The sequence below is a fragment of the Melospiza melodia genome, chromosome 1 (assembly GCF_035770615.1).
Source record: "Melospiza melodia melodia isolate bMelMel2 chromosome 1, bMelMel2.pri, whole genome shotgun sequence".
In the NCBI taxonomy this organism is placed as follows: domain Eukaryota; kingdom Metazoa; phylum Chordata; class Aves; order Passeriformes; family Passerellidae; genus Melospiza; species Melospiza melodia.
The window spans coordinates 152,195,155-152,220,709 of record NC_086194.1 but is presented as its reverse complement, the minus strand read 5'-3'; the positions used below and the strand labels follow the sequence as shown (position 1 = coordinate 152,220,709).

Sequence of the window (25,555 nt, the reverse complement as noted above, 5' to 3'; positions counted from 1 at the left end):
TTAATATCTAGACCTGACTTAGCCTCATTCTTAGGCGTCTGATCACAAATGAAGGGCAAACTGGTGCATGGCTAAACACCCAATAACCTTTCAGCACCCCTGAGTGTCTACAGCCTCTTTTGCACAGCTGCTTGTCCAGGTTTTGAGTAGGGAGGTAAGATGCAAAATAACAAAATGAGGCCACGGAGCGACTGACCTTTAACAAGGCAAAGCTAGATGTGTGTTATCATGCCCTAGCAGTCTCTACCTGATTGCAATCCTCTTGAAGTTAGAAAGAGTATTGAGTGTGTAAAACCAGGGAAATGGCTCCAAAATGTGTCATCTTTCATGGCACATCTTCCAAAATGCTGGAGAGCAGCAAACAGCAGCTCCTTGGGGACAGAGAAATGCAAACAGCAGCTCCATGGGGACAGTCCCCACCTGCTGCCTCTGGGTAGTGGTGACATGGGGAGGGTCAGGGTCTCTGCTGTGGCCATGCAGCTGTGAGGCTTTTTAAATTTTGCATCTGTGGCTGGACTCCCACAAGTTGTACCATTGCTACACAAATACATCCTCAGCAGTGAGCAAAAGCAGATGGAGCAGAACTTGCTTCTCTCTTAGGACAGCCAGAAGCACTTGACCATGATGAGACTGTCCCAGTGGGGAGGGAGAGCCAGACCCACCCCAAGGACCCTGCAATGCCTCCTGCTCCTGGCTGAGCTCGTTTGCCCCCAGCCTGGTAACTCGATGTTGAGGGATGAAGTGCAGCTGGCTGCTGAGAGAGGAGGGGTGGGACAGGGATGCTCCAGCACCTAGCAGGGTAGGGACAGTGCTGCCATGAGTGACACAGGCATGTGATGCTATAGCAACCCCACGATAATGCTGCCTTGGGGGCCACCGTGGGTCAGGTCTTCACATGGCCTTGACTGGGACCCCAAAACCCAAATCTCTTTCTTTCCTTCTTAGCTATTAGCTATTATTAACTGATGGGTTTAGCAGAAGATTAGCATCTTTAGCCATAAGGAAGTACTTGGCAAGCTCTTTTGCATCCCCTATGGGCAAGTGCCCTCTGTTTTCGACCTCACTGGACAAACACTTCCAAATTAGAGGGAATCACTCTGGCAAATTCCCTCCCTGCTCCTCAACTGGATGAGTGTGTTGCCTTACAGGATTTGGGTGTGCTGGTAAAAGTGGGATGGAAATCTCAGCCCTGGCTTCCTCTCCCAGCCTCACCATTTCTCTGGCTAACAAGGCAAGCCCCCTCCTCTGACACCCTGGCCTGAGTCAGCAGAGCCCACACAGCCTTTATGAGCCAGGCTTTAACTTAATTCCTGCCTTGCTGAGGGGGAATAAGCACAGAGCTCAACTGTCAGTGCTCTCTTACCTGGGGATCCTGCCAATCTCTTGCAGGCCTTTTCCTCAGCTTCCCACTCTGAAATCAACTCCTGGATCTGGGTCAGAGTCCTCGGGGCTGCTGTGCCAGTCCCTGCTGCAGGTCTGGCCTCATGGGAACCCCAGAATGAGCTGGATCAGCTGTAAGCATGATGCATAAGCAAGGTCACAGTGTAATCTGGTTTCCTGAACCTGCACTGTGTTTAAGGGCAAGGCCTATGAACACATCCCTGGGCTTCAGGTGCTGTATAATGCACCTGAGCTGCACAGTGCTCAGTAGATGTGTGCTCCGTATGGTTTTCCTTTGATGAAACAAAAGGATTGCTTGTGGTGATTAGGGCTGAGTCATGACCAGCCTGGCCTATTTGTAAATTGTCGTGTCTCTAACCAGAAGCCTGTGCCAAGGGAAGCAGATGCTGCTCATGGCTGCTGTGCTGGGAAGGTGACTGGAGCTCCAGGACACCTGGTAGGGCAGCAATAAACCACCTTTTATTAGCTGCTCTGAAAACAGGTTCTCCCATCTGAACCCTGGCCAGATTACAAGCAGCATGATGAATTAGCACCAGTTAATGTGCTCATCATAACTACTTCAAGGGAAATTACTAGGAATCACAAAGGCACTCTTCATTTAGATATTATTCATTTATTTTAACTTGCCGAAAGTGGGCAGGTGGGAAGGAATGCAGGGAGTAAACAGTGATTAGCTCTAATTGGCAATGCTCCATGGCTTCATGCAGGGGGTGCCCCTGGATGCCAGGGCATGTCCTGTGCTCTCAGCATGAAGGAAGTGGTAATTTTAAATATCACAACCATCAGGCCAGGCACGTGTGACACGGGGGCTGAGAGCTGGAGCTGCCTGGGCAGCTGCATGGTGCCAGAGGGCCAGCCCACAGCACCCTTCTCTAAGCACTTTGGGGTGAGAGATCCCCTGTAATGGGGGAAATAAGGTCCCTCATCTTGGTCTGTATGGATGCTCAGGCCTCTCTGGGCTGAATTAATTTTGGACAAATGTTAATTTTATCTTTGTTTCCAACCATGCAGACTTTCCTCTGGAGTGTTAGCCCCTCCAAGTCACATTAACACAACAAAAATCAGTTCTGTAGCTCTCAAAGGGCAGCTCACCGTGGCAGCACCACTCTATAGATGCTTTGCAGAATTTCTGAGCATGGCAAAGTGGCTCTTTTAATATTTACACTGGCAATGCCCTACACCAGCAAAGGCACAAGCCTTATAAAAGCGCTGGGGCAGTGGTTCAGTGGTGAGTGGCCACTGGTGGGGATGAAGGGCAGGTCCTGCAAGCTCAGAGGAATGTCCCTTGTTCACCAGGTCTTTACTTACCCAGCAAATGGGAATCTAAATCCAGCACCTTGCATTCCTCTTGTACCCAGCTCCACCCTGCCACGTGCCTGTGGCTCAAGCAAAACTCTGCAGAAGCTGAGGCCATAAGGGATGGCCTCAGATGGGTTTGAGGCTGAAGCCACAGAAATGGTGCTTTTTGAAAGTCTTCCTGAGAGAAGAAAGCCAAATAAATACTAATTTTTTCTTTTGCTACAGCCATTTCCTGATGAATAAAAGCAGTGCTTGTGTCTCTGAGCAAAGCAGCCAAAATGTCAAGGACTGGCACATTCAGTACCTGGGGGGCTAAACCTGCTTCAAAACCACTCTGAAGCGCGTAGATTTGGGTACAGATGTGCGTCCTCCTTCTGTGGGCTGCACAGGGGGAAGCTGCCAAGCTGGAGGCATCCACAGAGGCACAGGAATGACATCTGGAGCCCTGGGATATGAAAATAGGCTGGGAATGTGGGGATGTTTGCTCAGGTGTCTCCTGCTATGCTCGCTACTCTGAAAGAGGCATTGATGATCAGCCCCAGCCACAAGTGGGGTCTGATCCAGCCCAGCAGGTGGTTTTCCCCAGTTCCATGACACCTCATCCACGGTGGATTTTGGTCTGGCAAGGCAGGCAGCATCTACCAGAGAAGGGCACTAGGGCACTTCAGGTCCCACAGTGTCACTTTACACCCACCTGCCTGGTGTTTTTTCAGCAGGCTGATGTCTCAGAACAGAGCTGCGATTTTGAATAAATTTTAATTAAAGGCAAAGAAAAGGTTTGTGGTTTTTTTTTGTTTTTTTTTTTTTTTTTACCCAGAATTGTTGGTCTCTGGAATAGGCTCCCAGAGAAGTGGTCACAGCACCAGCCTGATAGAGTTCAAGAAGTGTTTGGACAATGCTCTCAGGCACATGGTGTGACTCTTGGGGTGTCCTGTGCACAGCCAGGAGTTGGGACTCCATGATCCTTGTGGGTTCCTTCCAACTCAGGATATTCTATGATTATCTGAGTCTATGATCCATAGCTTCTCAGGGTTCTTGGCTTTTCTCATTTCTGCAGTACCTGAGCTTTTCTTCTGCAAGCTGAGCATTCCTAGTGGGAATCAGAAATAGCTCAAACCTGTCCATAATTCATCTAACATAAAGTTGCTGTTTCCAAAGTGGCTGCAGTGTCCACATCCAAGCAAGCAGTGATGGACAGAACATTCCATGGGCCGTGCATCCTGCTCTGCCCTACAGAGGCTTTCAGCTTTGAGTGCTTGTGTGCTTATTAGTAAGCACTAATTAAATTAGTAAGGGCCCTTCTGTGCAGACCATGTGGCTGCAGGGTTTGTGGAAGATTCACTGCTTGGAAACAGCCTTTGAGCCAAAGACCAAGAGTAGGAGAGGTACATATGGGTGCTGAGGGCAACAACATCACTTCTGGGGTCACAGAGGGGAGAAAGGAACAAGGCTGGCACTTAGGTGGCAATCATCATAGGCAGCAAAAATGCATCCTCCTTACTTTCTTCACAAGGAAAGGAAACTTCCACAAATTTGAAATTTCAGTGTTTAAAATATCTTTTTTACCCTGTTTGGTGGGACAGACAGAGCTTGTGCTTTGCCCTTCTGCAGCTCCACAAGCCAATGGAGGTAGCTGAAGCTTCTTAATGTCTGGGATATGGAAGGGAGGCACCTCTGGACTTGTGCTCTTGTACAGCATTACCCTGCATGTGCTGGGGTTATGTTCTTTGCTTGCAGCATGTTTCCAGCTGCTGGAATGAGGAGAGGGAGTGCCAAGGAGGACAGTGGAAATAGGTTCCTTATTTTGCCTAATTTGCTCTCCTGTACCTAAGTTCTTTCAGGGAGCTGGAGAACAGCAGCCATGCCATTAGTTGTCCATACCTCTTCCCAGTTTCTGATGCCACTGAAATTGAAATGCACAGCTAATGCAGGGGGAAACAGCATGGGCCTTTGTCTCTTCCCTCCTGAGTGAGGGCTGGATAATCCTCCAGATCTTACTGCTGATGCCATGTAGTGTGGTAGTTAAGAAATGACAGGAAGGGCAATAAGAGGCCCAAAGCCTGCCCCTACAAATGGAGAGCCCTGCCTGGGATGGGAGGAGGGCTGAGAGACCTCGGGGTGCTGAGGAGGTGCTGTGGGACAGTCAGCCCTTGCTCACCCCAAGCACTTCAATGTTCCACAAGCCTCTCCCAAGCTGCTGCTCCTGGGAAGCATGAAGCAGCTCCTCCTCTGGCCAGTGTTGTTGGCATAGTGGTTTCTTCCAAGGGCGTCAATGTCACCCTTTGCCACGCTGCGTCTGTCACTGTCCCTTGTGGGTTCCTTGGCACAAATATCTGTCCCCATCACTCCCTGTGCTTCCCCTAAAAACGTGAATGGGCCCTGCACTTCCCAAACACACTTTAATCTCTTCTTATCTGGTGTGTGCTGCCTTCTCCATCTTCCTCACCAGTTACGCTCAACCTCCCGTTGAGTACTCACTGCTGGTCGTGCTCTGTGCTCCTCAGTGTCACCTTTCCTCATTGCAGCATCTCTGATTCCCCCACCAAGTGCCTGTGATTGAAAGGGCAGCAGCAGTGACAGCACAACTCCTGACAGATTATTTCTGTGTTAAATAAGCAGTCTCTCATCTGCCTTAATGCCAGTCTGCTCTGACAGCAAGAAAAAGGTTTGTGAACTTCAGGCACTCTCACTGTCCAGAGGAAACATCTGCATACTGATAACTGCTATTATAGAGGTGATCCTCTTCATTTTAAGTGAATGATTTTTTAAATTAATGTAAAAGAACTGCAGGAATAGTTGAGCTCCTTGCTCCAGGTTTTATCTTTTATGGGATAGCTAAATACTGGTTTGGTAAAAGGACATATACATACACAAGCATTCCAAAGGTTCTCTTTCTTGATAGATTTTTCTCTCTATATTTCCCATATTCCTTAGCTACAATTGAGCACATCAGTTGATTCGGCTATAACTGAAGTATTTGGAGTGGTGGTTGTTTAACATGTTGTTAGATTGCTAATTTCAAAGCAGGTAAAGACAATGAAATTGTACTTGATGCTACTCTCTTACTTCTGCAAAAGCAGTTCCTTAAAAAAGAAACCAAATTGAAAAAGTGGTGAGTGCACAGGAAATGAACGGACATTTCAGTGGGCAAAAGTTATCTGTAATTATAAAAATTATCTAAAAGAAATCTATTTACATTTCAAGGTTAAACACTTTAATGAGACCAACTCTGTTGGGAATGGTTCTTCCAGTCTGGAATATGATCAGATACTGTGATTACTATAATTTAAAAATGTGGTTTAAAGGATGAAAAGAGGTGAAACCTCTGTGAGTCTTTCTCCTTCTCACCATGTGTCACTACCCCAGCATTTGCTTCTGAGGGGATCTGAAGAGTACATTTTTATACAGTAATAATAATTTTATAAAATAATCAGTGTGGATGCAGATTTTAAACCCTTTAGCCTCGATGACTTGTATTTTAGCTGTGGGAACTACTGAAATCACACAGGCAAAATTTTCCCTGAGGAGCCAGCTTGGTTCAGCTCCCACCTGCCAGCAAGGCTGAGGGTTCTTTGTAAAACCAAACCTCAGCCATGTGGGGACATCCCTGTGTGTAGGACCACATGTTGACAGGGGACAGTGGGAAGGGCAGTGCCAGGGGTGCCTTGTGTGTGCTTGGGGCTGGTCACCCAGGCTTGCAGCTGGACAGTGATGCTCTGGAAATCACAGCAGACCTGAGCACCTGGGTTTGGAGGAGGTGAGGTGGTGAGAGGCTGCGATTTTTTAAAATTTATTTTTGAAGCCTGTGACATGGAGAGGATAAGTGGTGGAATGGGATCCCATTTTGCAGCTACACCCCTGCCATAGCACCTCTGCTCCACGCTGCAGGGCAGTCAGTCAGGTCACTCCCAAGGCATTGGTGTCTGAGGGACAGGTGGGTTTCACCCCTAGTTTAGCTATATGCTTATTTAGCTCACTAAAGAAGCTGGTAGTTTTTTATCTTTTAGAATTTGTCATTTGCCAGATACTTTCCAGTGCTTATCCAAGAGGAATTCAAACCTGCTGCCAAACTGCCTCTCTCAGCTGTTTTTTGTGACATGTATGAATGTGGAGGAAGCACACACCAAAAACCACTGGAACAAGCAAAGGTGGAGGCAGGTATGAAAGACACTTGTTTAAAATGCAAGTGCACAATGTTTTGCAAAAGCTTCAATTAGGTTAATTGTTCCTGTTGAATTACTGCAATCCTACATTTAGATAAGCTCCTGAGGTATGACTCTTAAACTAGTTTTCTTTGGAGAGTATCAAAGTCTGGCTGACTGTTCTTATTCTTTCTAATTCTAGACAGTGCTGAAAGGGATGATCATCTCAGCTGGTTTGATGGAACCACCACAGTCTTGAACAAGCAAAGGCACTGTCAGCTTGTTCCCCAGCACATGTTAAACCAGTCTTCGTGGGAAGCTGTCCTAGAGCCAGCTTGCCTTGCCTAGTTATAGCACGTTTAGTGCTCAGACACATCATCATTTTAGAGGAACACATCAGCCAAACATCTTCATGTTGCCTTTAATCAGTAGCAAAGGAAGACTTTTTATGGTGTGCAATTTGAAGGTTAAGGTTGTCCTGTGTGCCATATACAAGGCAACTCTGCAAGGGCAGAGTGAATTACAGGCCCTGTGCAAGCAGCAGCATCTTAAAATCCATTCTCAGGTTGTGAAGCACGCAGAGAGGTACGTTCCTTTCAGGTATCTCTCAGCTGAAAGAAAACCAGTGGATTTAGTTGAAACAAATGGCATTTGTGTATGTGCTATCACCAAAATCTAGACTCAAGATCCCCAAGGAAAATCTGGAATAATCCCGTTGAAGGGTGTATTTGAAGTGGAGCCTCCCTCTGGTGTGTGGCGTTGCCTGTGCTCTCACAGGAAGGAATGCCTCCTGCGGGATGAGCCATCTATGACAGGCATTGCTGGTTCACACAGCCTGACCCAGCTGCAGATCAGGCTCTGCGTGACTTGGGAACACACCACAGTTTTTCCATGGCACAGCAGCAACTGCTGTGTGCTGTATTTTGAGGAGTGAGTTGAAAGGATCGCTGTCAACAAGCAGCGTTGCGTGGGGAGCATTCCCCTGCCGTCATGCGGAAGGATTTAGGTACGTAACTCCCGACGCAGCTGCAGCATAGACACAATAAACTGCTTTTACATCAGTCCCTAATACTTTATCCATCTGCCTTCCCTGGAAAGCAATGGAAAGCTCAGTGGAAAGCCACTGCAACTCTGGCATGAGCAGGGTCAGTCTGGAGATGTGCCCTCCAAGCACTGGTGTGGATGTGGTGGAGAGTGGATGCTGAACCCCTTCTTGAATGCCTTCCTCCACAGCCACTGCTGCCCTGAGAGCCAGTTTGAAAACTGCTGCACTCCTCAGTGGGAATTTCTGTATTTAAAAGAAATTGCAACTTCTCTAATCCTTCTGTCAAGGCCTCAGCAGTGACCAGGGGTGTCGTTGATCCTTGCCCAGCCACCGAGTAGTTTCATCCTTTAATTCAGGTTAATGCTCCAAAGAAGTACTGTACTTATCCCCATTACACAACCACAGTCTGGAGGCATTTCAGGGCTGGCATACCTTATTTTAGCATCAACTCCTCTTAAAACTATTAAGTTCCTGATGCTGTTTGCATCATGTAGATTTATTTTATGAATCAAAGGAAGATAAATTCTCAAGGCTGTAAAGTATGCAAACCTGTGTCAAAAGAGTGTAGCTGTAGCTTATTCTCTAATTTTTTTGCTTTCCTTGCTAAGAGGTGAAGTTTTTTTGTTTTTTTTTAATGACTAGCAGTTTATGGAGAGATTTTAAAAAATATGCTATGCATGTGAGTACACATTGTCTGAACTCTCCAAACGTCTAAAAAAGTGCAGCCTGCCTCCTCCATCTCATCTTCCTCTGCTTTCTGGCTGCTGACAAGCCCTCCTCAAGCACAGTGCACTTGTGGCTTCACAGACGCCTCCTTCTTTCATGGTGGAGCCCCAAATCCCTACTAGCAGTGTGGGATTTAGGAGAGGAGGAGGTGTGGAAGGGCCTTCATTTCAGAGGAAGCATCCTCCATCTCCTTCCCCTTTCAAACTCACTGCTACTCTTTTTGGCAGCAACCACTGAGGAGCTCCTCTAGGAGTCCCTGCCTTTGTATTTAAGGTGCATGGAAGAAAATGGAGCCCCTTGGCTGGCAGGGTGGCTTGGTGTCATATATTAAAAACTTCCTAGAGCATAATTAGCAGAGTGAGGGGAGCTCCTCAGGTGTGCCTTTCCAATGAGCAGACTCCTCAGTGCTCACTCACACCTTCCTGGATGGCAGCAACTTACATGATGTTTGTACACAAATATGTTAATGGTCTATAGTTTAAACACAAGCGCTGAATCAGAATATGCTACAGTGGAAAGATTTTTCTGAAAACATCCTTGCATTTCAAGAAGAATTTGGCTCTGTATTTTGAAAAACACAACAGCTGTGGCTGTCCCACTTGTGGCCACACTCTCAGACCTTTCCTTCAATCTGCAAACCCACACTTTTTATTTTTTCCCCAGTAGTACAGTTTCCAGCACAGAAAATTTAAGACTGCTGACAACAGAATTGCTTTTCTTAGCTACCCTTCTTGGACCTGTTTGATGTGGCCTGTGACCTCCTGGGGCCCAAGGCCCAAGCACCCACAACTCTAGACTGCATGCCTCAGAGAATAACTCAGTCTCCTTCAAAATTTAGAAGGATGGCTGTCAAACACAACAGTTGAATTGGCTAGATTTATTGAGAAACTAAATTTGCTTCCTCAAAGTTTGCTTTGCAAGCATGCCCTAAGCTTTTCCCAGGCCGTTCAGACAGAGATAAGGATTTTTCTGGAATATGAATTAGCATAGTTTTAAGTCTGTAAAGAAAACAACAGCCAACTGGAGCAAAAAAAAGTGTGGGAAGCAATGTTTTACTTTAAAATGTTTGAACAGTGAATGTGCTCAGTTAAAGCAAGACTGTCAAAAATACCACCAAGTGCCTAAGCCCACTGTGATGTTAGCTTATTGCAGTTCTCCCAGGCTCTCCCACGTGTTTCTCTCCTTGGCTAAGACACAGCCCAACCCATCAGTCGGCAGGGAGAGAAGAGTGTTCCTTCCCTTCCTCCTGGGACTCACTGGGCAGCTGGCACAGAACACGGGGTGTCACTTTCTCTGATGTACCCTGTAGCCAGCTCCCCTGCAGATGGGAGGGGCATTTCTGGTGGCAACCTGCACCTGGGTTTAGCCTCAGCTTCCTGAAGGGGTAGTCCTGTCTCAAGGCAGAAGGTGATGCCTTCCAGCCCTGTGTTACTATCATGCATTTGAACATGGCTGTAGAAAAAGAAAAATATTTAATTCCAGACAAGTTAATGAACTCTCGTTTTCAGCCCTTAGTCCTTTAAATAGCAGGACAGGAAATATTAGTAACCTGCAACATCTGACAGAAAAGGAAGGTAGCTGCTTCATTCTTTTATGCCTGTTAGTCCATTGAACAATGACGTGAGAATGGGTTGGGACAAACCTGATGAGGTGCTCTCTGCCACGAGCTGCCCATTAGGCTGTTTGTTTTTCCCCTACTTAAAGGTGTCATTTGCCATATGATGGCTCCTGAAAATACCCAAGGTAACCACATGCCCAGCACTGGTTGAGAACCTGGAGTAGGGAACTGTTATTGCAAAGTCTGCCAACTGATTCGACATCTGGAAATTATCCAGTTTACAAACATATACTTTATAAAGAAGTAATATTCTCCAAGTTTGAGGAAGGATTTGCAGCATACCACAGGGATAAAACTCTTTTGCAAAACTAGAATGATTAAAGATTTTAGCTTACCCTAGCGACCCTGGTGTGGAGCACCTGGCTGGATATTCTGGTGCTAAGACTGCTGACAGCTGTGTCACCACGTCCTCCTGTGCTCAGGAGATGTGTGGTACCCACATTCAGTGAGCAGAACAGAGAGACCCCAATATCCTCTTGACTTGAATTATTTTAGCCATTCAAATCCAGAATGTCATTGTTGCAATGACCCAGGACAGATTGCTTTGTTGCTGTTCAGGACATGGGTAGACTTTTTTATACCACTCTCCTTTTTCATAGTTTGGTTCTAGCCTTCCTCACTAGAATGGAAATAAATATAAATCTAGCATGGAGGATGGGAAAGATGTTTCAGACACGTGTGAAGATGCAACTAAAAGATTGCTTTAAAATGCCTCCAGGTCTCAATCTTAGCCAAAATAACTTCTCAGTATACTTTGGGGAAGACATGAGAAATGAGTCATCATTCATAGAAAAATCACTGTGGAGGAGCCTAGCATTTTGTGTCACTTCAGTCACTGAGGAGAACATATCGATGGAATGGTGCTTTGCTGTGCTGTAGACTCAGAGCAGATGGATTTCCCAAAATATACACACACATAAATGAAAAGGAAAAATGACATTGTATGTTAATGAGCAACTAATTACACTGCAAATAGTGTTTTGAAGGCGTGTATCTGCCACTTGTAAACAAGACAGCTCACTGATCCAAAGCACTTAAGACAATGCAGCGACAGCTTTTATCTCTGAAGAGGTGGGACCAGAGCTGTGCCAGCACTGCTATAAAATCTGTAATCTAGAAATTAAACCAGATATTGCAGTGCATGTTCAGATTCAGGAAAGGCTTATATTCCTTTATGGATAGTAAGACTCTTACTATGGCAAAGTTTTTATTTTTAAAGACACATATCCTCCTACTTTAGCATGCAGATTAATCTTTTCCTTCAAGTGCAAGTAAGCCAGACTGAGTGAGACTGTAGTACACAAAGCATTATTTTGGACAAGTGGCCCCCAGATATAATCCCTTCCTAAACCCATCTGCACGTGTAAGATTGTACTCTGATTACCCTGATGAGAATGGTCTTCCCAGGAAGGGCCAGGCAGCTATCACAGGCTGCTGGAGCAATTTATACACTTTTTCTTATCAGCATCCTGAGCAGCCCGCTCTGCCGAGATAAGGAGTTTGATGCTAAATTCAGCCTTCCTGTCTCTGGTAACTGCTTCCCCCTTCCTGCGAATGCTGTTTACATCAGGGCAGTCAGGACACGGAATTCCAAGCACACTCAGACTGCTGACTATCCCAAAGCTCCTAGCTGGAAGGTGTGTGCTCACTATTTAAAGGCAATATGGCTTGCCTTTAAACAGAGATTGAAAAATTCTATGAATACATCATAAATATCCAATCACCATTCAAGAGTGAACATTTTTTCCCCTTTGCAGACAATCACATTTTCTAAGCAGAGGAATTTACGGTACTAAGGAGCTAGAATATTATGTGCTGGTTTGACTGCTGTGAAAATGCCTTTCCTCCTTTCTGCCTCCCAATTCTTTAGCAAAAAGTTCTGAAGCTGCAAGGGTTTCAGTTTCACTAAACTCTCTTAAAAAACTTCAATATCTTTTGCTTATATTTGAATAACGGCTTTTAACCACTGTCTAAGAGGGTTTTACAAACCCTGAATATCTTAGCTCTTATATCTAAATATAATATCTATGTTAGCTATTATCTCTAAAGCCTAACAACAGGAAACAGGTTTCAAAAAGCTACAGGAAACCCTGAAAAAGGGAATTGGTGGGGGGGTAGATTCACCCCCATCTTCAGGGCCAGCCTGTGGAATTGCAATCATAAAAGATTCCTAGAATGGACACATCCCATGTGAAGTTTTGTCCTTGCTTTTGGCAAATGGACATTTGATCTTCTCCCTGCAGCATGGTAGTTTTATTTCTTTCACTTATGTGTGTCTTTAGTTTAGAAGCAAACAAAAACCAATGGCTTATTTCTTATCTGAAAAAAATGTTTTATCAAAATATATATGAAACCTCTCACAGTGTGCTACTCAGCCTTGCTTGTTCCTTTCTGCTCTATTAAATTTTTAATTCATTTTTTTCTCCTATTAGAAGAAATCCAGTAAGTAAAGAATGAAGTGACACAGAGGTCACTCACCTATGGTGTAACTAGGCTAAATTTAGATCATACTCCCTATTTTAAGAATAAAATAATTAAACTTTAGTTTCACGGTTTAGGTATGTTTGTGCTTCTAGTTAAAAGCACCTTGTCACTTCTTCACTTCTGCAGAAACAGACATAACTGTTTCTTCACTGGTTATTGGAAATCATGTTTATTTCCATGCACTTTAAGTCTGCTTTGTACACTTACTGTCTGGACTTCCAAAGAACCAGAAGAGAGTTCAGAGTGAGACTTCACTAACCTCAGCAGTAGCTCATGGACGATGGACTGCAGGACGCAGGTCTTTGGATGATTCTCATGCTGCATCTCAGACTGCTCTGCAGCGTTTTTGGTCTATATTGCTTTCCTACATAGACAGGAACAACTTTTTTTTTGAATTTACATTTTGAACTTTTAGTATTTCCTTTTAAAGAGCTGTCACCTTGGGTGATGTGCTACATAAATTTTATATTGAATATTAGAAGATCCTAACATATGCAAACTCTACTTGCCAAAATTATTTAACATTTTCAGGGAAAATTAATTTGGGCAGGGTGAAAAAATCATGAGGGAGTTCTGGTTTTCTACTGATGTTATTAGAAGATAAACATACGCAAATATACCTATGTATAGACACAGAGAGAGTTTTTAATGCTTCTTTACATGCCAGTTAAAAATTTAATCTACTTCAGTATTGGTCAAGGACCACTTGAAGACCATTTGGATGAATTCACACAAAAATCAATTGGAATTCTTACAGATCTGGCTATCCCACTTACAATGACGCTAGCAGGAGACAAATGCAAGCCTTGGTCTGTTGAATGTAAATCCCTATTACAGAAAAAAATAGGAGTATTAACAAGTGAAGCAGAAGCCTGAACTGTAACTCTCAGCGGTGCTGCTCTGCCCTCTGCAGACTGGACTGAATAATCACATATCAACCCTGATCACGTACTTCTAAGTCAACAGAAAAAGAAGTTATCAAAGTGAATGAAACACACATAAACATCACTGTGATGCTGCAGGTCCTAAATAAGTCAGGAGTACTCCTGAGGCAGTGACTGAGTATCCTCACTGTGTCCACACTGCCAATTAAGTTGGGGAAATAATTATTGACTGAATAGCACCCATGCCTGGAATCCAAATTCCGAATGAGGTACAGGAAGTATTTATGTTTGTTACTCCAATGTAAGCCACACGGCATTTCTGGATGGTGGAGAAACAAGTTCCAACTTCCACATGCAGAGCAGCTCCTCCCTGGTACCAAGAAGGGTTTCCTACAGCAAGACCACATGTGGACCACAGCCAATGCATGACTGATACACCAGGCTACCAGCACCCCACTCTGCAAGTTGTTTAGCTATCTGACACCCTGCCTCCACCTTCTATGCTTGGTAAACATCCAAGAAATGTGGCAAATGCATTCACCTTTATGACCTCTCTATAATTTCATGTGCTCTCCTTGTGTTAGCTAGTAAAGAATGTGAAAGTTTCTTTAATTCTCCTCTATTTGCTGCATCCCCACTGATGTGAGAAAACACACCACAGTACTTATTGCTTCTTATGAGCTGGACAATGCTTTTGAACTAAGGCCATGTCATAACACTTCTGACAAAGACCATCATTTTTATAAGGCTTCTCTTGGATAGGAACAGTACACAAGAACTCACACAACACACGATTCAGATTAGTTCCAACTTCTTATTTTATTAAGTGCTGACATTTGAAAAACTTTTTCAAAGCACACAAGCCAAACTCTAGACATCAGATGTAGCACTCACAAATGAGCAGCACCTGATGTTCCTTTACTCCACCTGCCTGCAGTTATCAGGTGTCACACTACAGACAGAATGTCAGGTCTTCTGAAAAAAGAGCCTGGCAGGAAGAAAAATTTGTGTACACAGCTCCCAGCATAGCACTTCTTGTACTGTGTGACTACCACATGTGCTTGTTACATGACCCACAGACTCACATGTCAGGAAACAAGAGAAGTGGCAGTCTTTCAGCAAGTGGCAGCATTTGCAGAATATCTTCAGTACAAAACTAAAATAGGTGTTTGGACCAAAAAAAAAAAATCTTTATTTGATATAATACAGTGCAGAGCTTGCAATATGTAATGTTATTATGCTTCTGTAAGTGAACTTTAATGGCAGGTCAATTCTTAATAATGACTCTTCTGAGCTATATTCACCCTCCACAGTTTGCAGGTAAAACAAGTGAAAGGTAAGTCAGAGCAGCATATTAAAATTTGATGGAATCTCATTTTGTCATCCTTCATTGCTTTTGTTTTTTTGAGGGATCTCTTGCAGACTAATGGGACAGGCTAGAAAATTTCCACGCATATCAGTAAGCAAAATAAAAGTCTTAAATTTTCATCTTGCCCATTTCACAAATGGAAATGGTATTATTATTCCAAAGCAAAAAATTGGAGGAAAACAGTGGTCATGTTTATACTTAGCAACACTGTTCTCCAGTACTTCCATTTGACAACAGCTGAATTGCATTCTTAAACAGAATTCTTTATCTATTGTTAAACAGAATTCTCTACATAATCCCTGCTATCTCAGATAACTGACACAGAAATATCACTTAGGGTTTGGGTTACATCTTGAGGACCTTGTACAATCTGACAATACCTTCATCAAACGTACATTCAAGCTCTAGTTTTACCTTTCTTTACATTCTTTTCATCTGAGGTGGTTTGGAGTGGTTTGTAACATGTAAATGAAGAAACCAAAGGAAATGAAAGCAAATCTTAATACTGCTCCTCCTTCCAATAAAATAATTGTACCTAATGATGCAGCAATTATTCTCAATTCTACAAATATGATAAATTCTGAAAACCTGTACCAGAAGTACTATTCTGTACCTGTTTACAACTTCCCTTGGACAAAAAGCTGTCACATCCCACCACTCTGACCAAGGCCAGAAACAAGTTAATTACACTTGAATAAACCTGATTACTTCAGGGGAATGTTCAGGGTACAGGAGACATGCTCCCTTTCCTAGTCACATAAGACTTGGTCTCATGAACTGAGATGGGAATTAGGATTTCCCTCATTTTTGGCTCACAGGTTGCAAGGCCTTGTTGCTTGTTTCTACACTGTGGCACAAGTTCCAGTACAATTCTAGTCAAGACACCCCGTGGAACTACTTGGTCATGAGTTTCAAATAGCCTTGGAAGAGAAAAGCCAAGGCAACTCAGCACTTTTTGAAATGCATTCTTCGAGAAGATTGGAAAGCAGGTTTCTTCTTCCCCAGAGCTTGGTACCTCCCTCTGGGTTCCTCTCTTATTTTAGCACTGATGTTCTCCATGAAAGTTGCTTGGGCCCACCTGAAGAACACCCTGGAATACTCACTGTGTACAGCCCAGGGCTACATCTTCACAAAGGACAGAAAGGCAAGCAGAGCTCTTTTAGGATCTGACTGAGCAGTAGTCAACTGGTCTCTGGTCTTGAAACTGCAGTTTTGGACTCTAGCAGTTGAAACTTCAGCCCAAAATACGAAATTCACTGAAAACAACACATGACCCTAAATATGTGTACACCATCATGCCAAGTAGTACCTCTGCAAAGCCAAGTCACCTCTCACTCTCCAGCAAGGCTGCATGGGCCCTGGAAGGAGCAGTCTGGAGCACTGAGGAAGCACTGCCAGACTTCCCAGGCACACTGCTGGGCTCTGCAGGCTCTGAAACAAGCACCCATGGAAGGACAAGGTGAGCAGGGTGCAGAGTGCATGATGCCTCCAATCACTACTGAGATCTGCTCTTCCAGAGAGTGACAGACACAGGAATCACCTCTGTAAGACCATACAATTGTTTTGGAAAGGCTCAGAAACAGAACAAATATACAGATTAGAACCATGAGCACAACTTCAGAGAAAGGAAAATGGCCCTGTAAAGCTAGAATTGCCCAAAGTAATTCTGAATTTATCTGTACAGATACACATACTGCACAGCAAAAACACAGACAGACTTCCCATATTGAGACACTTTTCAATGTAGTAAATGACAGGACTGGTTATTCCTTCCTCCCTCTCCCCCTGCAGAAACCTCAAATCTATTTTCTGTGTTATTTATACATAATGAAAAGCAAAAGCTCATGAACGATTGTAAGCAAGACAACTCACCAAGCAATGCTACTGAGGGGAGTGTGTTGAAACAGGACAGTTGCACTATCTAAAGACAAAATTTTTTCAAGAGAAGCTGAAGTGAAAGGTAAGTGAAACTGAAAAAAATCTGAACTTGAACATCAGTGGGGATGTATATTTTCTCACTCTTAAAAGCTTGAGCCTTTTTCCATTGAAAATACTGATAAAAGAGTAACATAGACTTCAGAATCTCTTTAAAATTGCATATTTTAAAATTGCACATTTAATAATTGCACGATAATTCTTGTGCAGTGGGGGCTGAAGAGAAGTTCAAGAAATTCACTGTGGCAGAAGTCCTTAGTCAGCAGAAAGTGCTCTGAAGAAAGCAGTAGGAACTGGAAGAAAATATTCAGCACCTGCAGTTTTGGCTACTGGTGGGTAAAAGTAAGTAAAGTTTTGGGGTGTGCTGAAACCTTCAAGATGAGAGCTGATCCCATAGTAATTTTTTAAGAGACAAACAACCACTTGCTCATTAACAACTATGAGCAAAGCAGAAGAGCAGGATTCACTTCTGTGCAGAAGTTCATGTGCTTGTGTGTCATGGTTGTTTCCCAGGACATCATTTTGAGTCCAGGATTCTGCAGACATGGGAAATAAGGCTCTCTGCTAGATGTGAGGAAGAGTCTCAAGATGCTTTGCCCATGCCCAGGTCTGTTATTTCCCCTTCTTTTCTTTAACACTACTGAGTATGAACTTTAACCTCATTTAGCTTCCAGAAAGCCTCCAAGTTGGTTATTTCTCCTAACAATTCAACTCCCCACACTGCTTGAAAGACAGTTAAATTTTAAAAGAAGTTTTCAGGTTGAAATCTGGGTGTTACAATCTATTTCTAGATCTAAGTATTCAATTTTCCATCTGCTCTCAGAGAACTGCATAGGAAACAAATTGATTTTAAGAGCCATTTCCACACAAGTAGGTATCCTACATAAGAAGGCTTCATTCTCCATGTTTACCACAAACCCAGCGAAGCTGCTGCTCTGTTTGAAGGTCAGTTAATTCATCAATGGATCTCCAGCTGCACTGACAAGCATATGCACGTGCTCCTTTCTTCTTTATCATCTTTGCTCTTAGTTTACTGAGCTCAGGCATGTTATTCCTGCCAAAGAAGTGAATTCATCTTAGGAACATGCTGGGCTGTTTTGGTTTATTTTAAAGAAAAAATATTCATGAGGCCATTTCAAATCAGAAGACATCTTGACAATTTTGAGTACTGCTGTCATGGATTAATTTAGGGATATGTTTGAATTCTGTTTTGAACACTCCTTTCCTGAGCTGTGTAGTTTCTGTGTTCTCAGATAAACTACAGACTGGTGTTTTTGTAAACAATGTTATCTGTTGGGTTTAGATATTTCCAGTCAGCCTCCAGAGAAAGAACTGTGAAGCAAACCAAGCAGAGCTAATTCTTGTGTTAAAAAAATTACCCAAAAATGTATTTATCTTATCAAACTTACTGTAAAAATTGCTATGCATAACGGGTAAAATGATGGAGTTAAATTTTTCATCAGGAACTATTACTCAAGGTGATTGCTAAAGTGACTGAAATGAAATGGCCATAAAAGGGTAGAATGTACATCAAACCACAAATAATTCCTGTGCAGTCATTAACCATAACAAATGAAAAATCAGCATGTTATGACAAGAACAAGTTTTTTCAAAAAAACCAAGTGAAAGTGTAGCATTTTAGCTATCTCTGCTCTTATGGCCTCCTCCTGGCCACTGGCCACTGAATTGCTCAAAAACAACATTAACAAGCCCAATTAAATAACAAAAACTCAAAACAAGTATCAAGAGAAGAATTTTTAGAAAAAGAGATCAGACACCTATTGATGGAAGGAAAATATTTAACCTTAAAGTTTGCTTTCTAAAATTCAGGTTTGTCAAAATTAACAGTTAAATCTCTTGCTACAGATTACAGATTTTAATTAATGTTACAGTTATCTGATACTAATGACGATCATCTTATTTTCTTCTTTCGTTTCATTTATTAATTTCAAGATCTGAGAAGCAAAATAATTTTGACTTGGGGTAAAAAAAAAGACTCCCACTTTTGTTTAAACCTTTTCCACTACCAAACTAATCTCAGGAAGAGTGCAGAATGGTATTTTTAAAACTGCTTTAAATAATGGGAAAAATAACGATATTCAATAAGAAATACAAATTTTGAGACCAGACAAAAAATACTGGAATAACCAAAGATGTAACACAGGCAAAATAATGGAAAAGGAGCTGGTATCTCCATTAATGTTCTTCTCTGACTGTCACATCACTCTCAAGCACATAACTCTGAACACATCCACCTCTTCCATCAGCTACCAGGCTCACACAGAGGCTGTACTAAGAGGAATCCAAATCTGTTATCTATTACTACACTATCTTTCACTAAGTCTTGGCATAAGCTTTAGAGAAACAGAAAATAAGAACTCATTACTTTAAAGTCTTCAAAAACTATTTAAAGAATGAAAAACATCACAATACAAGCAGAAAACAAAAATCCACCTCTCCATTTAACTAAAATTTGCTTCAATAAAGAAATCTGTTAAGAAATAAAGCTATTTGATTTTCACTGAACCTGACAGCACACCTGGTAGTGGAAAAAAGAACATCTGCCTTGAAACCATCACAGTCTGTAAGAGTGCAGGTGAGGTGCAAAGCACACGCTGAACACTCTGTATTCATGTTGCTGACATTGTAGATACCCTGCACTGGTAGGCAGAGTCCAACCCATCACATGGATTACCTGCTTATTTCAGCAGTAAGCTGGGCTTTTCATCCATGAAACTTGAATTCTTTTTAAAAGCAGAGGGAGTGTCATAGGAGAAGAGATAGAAATGGATGAAAACAGATTTTGGGAGATGTTGCTTCCCCCTCCCCACAGACTGTCCCACCTGATCCCAAACAGGCAGCATGCAGTGCTAAGGGCTTTTCACTTTCCTGCTCTTATTGAGCCTAAAAGCAGGGCAGCACAGCACCAACACCCACCCCAGACACACCTGAAAAAAAGATAATCACAGGACTGATCCCAGACGTAGTCATTGAAAAGCGACACGCGGAAGTCACAAGCAGTGCAGCGCAGCCGATCACACGCTCTGGACAAAGAAGAACAATCAGAGAAGCTGACTGATACAACATACATCCACCATAAATGGGTCAAAGTACAGCACTCAGAAACACTAGCAGTAATGTCACCTAATCTTAATGCCTTTACATGTCTGGCATGTTCAGAATTATGGTATGTGATTTAATTATAAGTTCATGTATTATTTTTACAGGTTCCTATCCTCACTGAACACATAAAATAAACTGATATTCATTTGATATATTCTCCTTAGTCTTCCTCACTGATACAACACCTGGACAGCATACAAATATGTGCTGAATGCACAATTATTTACTACAAAAAATGCCACATGGAAATGCAGTAATGTTCTAAAGGATGTTGTGGATAAATCATCAAAGTATCTCTTCTGCTGAATTCAGCTGCAATTGCAAAGTACTCTGACCATTTTCAGTTCAGGTTCTGGGAGATTTCAACCAGCCCAACCACTGATTTAAGTCAAGTACTTGGCATCACACACAAAGATAAAGAGAGGCAGGGAAAATAACACAGCAGCAATTTCCTTAACTACTTGTTACTGATTCTTGGTTTCACGTCTCATTTGCAAGCATTTTTCACCACTTCAAATAAGGAAAAGGCCAGTGGTCAACAACAAAGGACTGGAAGGGACCAGCTGATTTAAGGGCAGTTACCACTTAGATGAGTGTAAGGCTGTCCTGCCCAGTTCAAATGCAGAATTTTGAACCACCACAGAAACACAGCTGTGAATAAAAATAATGATAAAGCAAGTAGCACATATTTTTCAGGTTTCCTACCTTTTTGAAATATTTGTTCCTATCCCAGATGGTGAAAGGCTTCCACCCAGGTACACTGGACAGCATCTATATGGATTAATTAAAAAAAAATCGAACAGGTTGGAAAAAGCAGTACAATATTTCTCCTAGTTTAACAGCATGGTATTTATAAAAAAAAAAATATAAGCAAAGCATCCAAATGCTTGTAAACTACAGAATTTTACAATTTCCATTATCAAATTATTCAAAGAAAAACTCTACAAAAAACACTCTCTATGCTGAATATACAAAGATCTACATTGCTGCATTTGATAAATGTATATGTCCATAAGGCAAAGGAAGATGTTGTTCAATAGCTTAAATAATTAATAAATTTATAATAAATTATTTGGACCACATAAAAACACATTAACATAATTCTTTGAAATTACCTGCTTATTTTTGTTTTTTCTTTAAAAAGACTGTCTCTCCTCTCAATGTCTTTCTTAAGAAATGCCAACACAGATTAAACAGCAGCAGTACTGTCAGCCTGATAAGAAGTTATAATCAAGCAATGTCCAACAAGCCAGAACATTTTTCACCTACCTTTTCCCATGTGCCTGTACAACAACACTATTTCTTTCAGGTGTGAGACTTGCAGAATTAGACTTCAATTTCTGTTTAAAAACAACCAAAGAATAAAATGCAGCATTACAGCAAAGTCACAATATTCTGTTTTACTTAATAAGCAGGAGCCAGAAAATCTCAGTCACAGAAGAAGGGGACTAAGACTTTGGGAATTTTCTTGTTCAAGTTTGTGAGGCTCTGAAATAACAGGTAAATAAGGAACAAGGTTTCTCTTCCCACACTGAATTTCCAGCTCTGGGTGAAGGAATTCCCCACCACATGATCACTAAGACTTTAAAATCAAGACTTAGTATTTCATGCCCTCCTTTAACTAATTTTGCTTTTAAAACCAGTTATAATTTGGAACCCTCTTCCTAGATGTTTTTTAGCTTTTGTTTCATTAAAACCCATCAAGAACTTAGATATTCAAAAAAATCGAGTTTTTGAAAGGTTTCTTATTTGCTGCACACAGAAGAGTTTATTTGAATTCTATAATATGAGAACTCTAGTTCCTGAATGGGAAGTTCTAGGGATATAAAATGATAAAATTATACAAATTTACTGGCATAATTCTCTCTCCTTCAGATGTATAGAAGTATTTTTTGTTGGTTCAGATTTAGTCACTCTGTAAAAAATCAAAGACAAACAAAACAAAATCAATGTCACTCATGAACATAAGGGAATCTGCAGGAGGTTATGAAGTGTAAGTAACACCATTTTCTACTGCTGATACCCAAATGAATATCAATTTTCAATGCCTTCTATCACTGTAACTGTCTTGAGAATGTAAACTTGCAGCTTCATCTCCATCTCCTGCAGTGAAGTGAGAGGACATTTGCAGAGAATACAAAACAGGAGCAGTGGTTGGTGCATCAGATGACTGAGCTGCCATTAAGAGGGACCTCACATGACTTCCAGAACTGGGGTGAGAAGAATCTCTTCAAGTTCAGCTGAGGTGAAATGCAGACTCCACCCCAGGGGAGGAATAATCCTTATGCACAGAACACCATGTGGGCTGGCCAGGCAGAAAGCAGCTTTGCAGAGAGGGCTGTGGGAAGTTCAGTCGGTATCAAGCTGACCACGAGCCAGCAATGTGTCCTTGCAGCACAGAGGGCCAACAGTGTCTTGGGATACATCAGGAAGGGTGCTGCCAGTATGTCTAGGCAGGTGATCCTTCCTCTCTACTCAGCACTGATGAGACAGAATCAAGAATCATTTCAGCTGGAAGGGACCTACCCCTGCTCAAAACAGGGTCAGTTTCAGCAGCTTACCAAGGACTGTGTCCAGCTGCATTTTGAACACCTCCACAGACTGAGACTCCACAACCTCTCTGTGAAGATTGTCCCTGTATTTAACCATCCTCACAGTAAGAAAAGTGTTTTCTTGTGTACTGATGGTATTTTGTGTGTTTCAGTGTATGCCCATTGCCTCTTGTCCTGTCACTGGGCACTATGGAGGAGAGTCTGGCCCGTCCTTTACTACACCCACAGCCCTTTACACACATTGATAGGATCTCCCTGGAACCTTCTCTTCCCCAGACTGAACAGCCCCAGCTCTCTCAGCTGCTCCTCATATGACAGGCATTTCAGTCCCTTAACCATCTCCATGGGCCTTTGCTGGAGGCTCTCCAGTAGCTCCATCTCTCTCTTGTATTTGAAGACCAGGACAGGTCACATTACTCCAGACTGGACCTCACAGACATGTCTGGAGCACTATGCCCCATACAAAACAGGCATGGACATAATGGAGTGGGCCCAGGACAGGACCATCAAGTTTATTAAGGATTTAGACCATCTGACAACCAGGTAGCAGCTAAGAGAGTTGGAATTGTTTAGCCTGGAGGAAACAATGGTCAGGAGAACCTTATGAAGGTATGTCAGGGAGAAATAAAGAAGACATAGTCAGAGTCCTCTCAGTGGGATCACTGACAGGAGAGGCAATGGGTGCAAACTGAAGTACAAGAATTTCTACACAAACATACAAAAAATCTTTATGACTTATGAGGGTGGTCAAACACTGGAACAGGCTACTTAGGTTGCAGTCTACATCCTCAGGGATGAGTGAAAGCCATTTGGACACAGTCCTGGGCAACTGGCTCTAGGCAGTCCTGCTGAAGCAGGTGGTTGGACCAGATGATCTCCAGAGGTCCCTCTCCCAACTGTGACCATTCTGTGATTCTGAGCATTGACACTGTGCTCTATTCTGAACTAGCATGTCTTTTAATTTCCCCTTATTGCCTAGGTAAGAACATCTCTCCTGCTCCTCACAGGATTATTGCATTTTCCTTTCTGTTTTATTTTCCAAGTTTATTCTACAGCTTGTTTTCATTCATGTTTTGCTTTAAAAGTTTTAGCTTATGGTGCTTTCACTTCCCTTGTTGAACCTGACTTGTTCTGAATTTCTGCAAACCCCTACTCACCGGCGGTGTTTTGGTAAAGCTGCTGTCATTACAGATTTCATCAATAATGTCATCCAGATCTTCTTCGCTGCTGCCAGCACTCATTAACACTTTAGCTGATCTGAAAAATAAATAAATCACCCTTTATTTTTGTAGCAAGACTATAGCAATTGTAAGAACTGTGAGTTAAAAAATACAAACAGTTACAGCCTTTTTCCCCTAATATTTTTGTAGTATCTCAGGTAAGCCATCCAAATAATGACTAAACAGATGTAAACTGCAGGATAACACCTTTCAGTGATTGTTGAGTTGTCCCATCATAGGTCTTATTTTTGCTTGCTTCTTTTATTTCCAACCACGCCCAACCGTGAATAAAACCATGAATAAAACTACACTTACTGGGCAATTAACTGGACAACCCTGATTTTTCACATTTAGCTTCAGCAGCAGGAATATAAGGTCAGAGGAAGGTCACTACTCAAGCTACACAGCTGCAGGGGTCCTGAAGAGAATTCCTGCAGAACTGGATGCATTTAGAAAGATCACAGAAGATCTTTCTTTCTGCACTTTGCTTTGGCTCAAGTAACACTCAAGTCTGCTGTTTGTTAGCTCTTTGTCAAAGAAAGAGGCCTGTAGTACTGCTGCATTAACCAATCAAGAACAAATCTACTCCTGAGAAAGAAGAAAACTGTGTAATTGTTTTTCCAAGATTGTTATTAGATTGACTAAAATTAAGTGCTCATCTAGCCATTATGCAAAAAATGTGGAAGTCCAGTAATGTGGTCAAAGGTGCTGGTCTTGCATTAGTCATTGGATTCTTCAAGATCCTTTCCTGAGACTCTGAAATGTGTGTTGGGTAAGTGCTCAGCAGCCCATCTGAGGAGACATCTGGCCAAGCCTCTCTGGTCCACAGACATTCCAGAGGGAGTCTGAGATGCCTGTGAGGGCTGGGATGTAAACTTGATGGTCAGGATGGAAACCCAAGGGCAGGCAAAGATCCCTGTCAGGGCCAGGATGGAAACTTGATGTCTGGGATGGAAGCCTGAGGGCAGGCTGCGATGTCAGACACTGAATGCTTGGCAGTACTGTAAGCAAGGACCAAACTTGCAAAATCACCATTTTGAAAGTTGTGGAATTTGAGGCAGATATCTCAAAGTGTAGCATGTAAGTGCTTACTGTAGTGGATATGGTTAATAAAGTATGAACAAAAAAATTATGAACAGAAAAAACCGACCAGAGAGAAGAGCGTGAAGCTGTGTTGGGGAGGTTTATGCTGGATATCAGGAAAAGGTTCTTCACCCAGAAGGTGTTTGGGCAGCGGAACAGGTTCCCCAGGAAAGTGGTCACAGCACCAGCCTGACAGAGCCCAGGAAGCCTTTGGACAATGCTCTCAGGCACATGGTGTGACTCTTGGGGTGTCCTGTGCAGGGCCAGGAGCTGGACGTCAGTGATCCTGGTGTGTCCCTTCCATTGCAGAATATTCTGTAATTTCAGTGAAACGACTGAAGTACCAAGAGAATAAAAACTTTGATAATGCTGTTGTTAAAGTTCTTCCTGCTCTAAATCGTGAGATTTATGGATATTTGAGGTCAGTTGTATATAGAAAGGTTATATCATAAGGTCAGTAACAGAGCCAAGTAATCCCCAACCCAGAAGGCAAACCAGCTCAGCTTTTAACGCCATTTTTAATCCAAGGTTGCGGTACACGCAGGAGACAAAGCCTGTCTGAAATAACTAAACTCGCTGGCACACGATCTGGGTCTTTCACAACACGGGCTGCAGGTGACACTCGCCGACCGCCGGCCCGGTTCCGGCTCCTGAGCCCGCCTGTTTTGGGTTTT

At 42.7% G+C, this 25,555-nt stretch overlaps 1 protein-coding gene across 1 annotated transcript in view; it reads right to left on the bottom strand.

Moving 5' to 3' along the window:
• Nucleotides 1-14,399: 14,399 nt before the first annotated feature.
• CFAP418 (cilia and flagella associated protein 418) overlaps nucleotides 14,400-25,555 on the bottom strand; it is an 11,362-nt gene continuing 206 nt past the window's right edge. The window contains exons 2-6 of the mRNA XM_063172127.1: nucleotides 23,736-23,835; nucleotides 21,296-21,366; nucleotides 20,732-20,797; nucleotides 19,852-19,947; nucleotides 14,400-17,957 (exon numbers count right to left, since the gene is read on the bottom strand). Coding sequence (XP_063028197.1) covers nucleotides 17,798-17,957; nucleotides 19,852-19,947; nucleotides 20,732-20,797; nucleotides 21,296-21,366; nucleotides 23,736-23,835 — 493 coding nt within the window. The 3' untranslated portion in view covers nucleotides 14,400-17,797. The remainder of the gene's footprint in view (nucleotides 17,958-19,851; nucleotides 19,948-20,731; nucleotides 20,798-21,295; nucleotides 21,367-23,735; nucleotides 23,836-25,555) is intronic.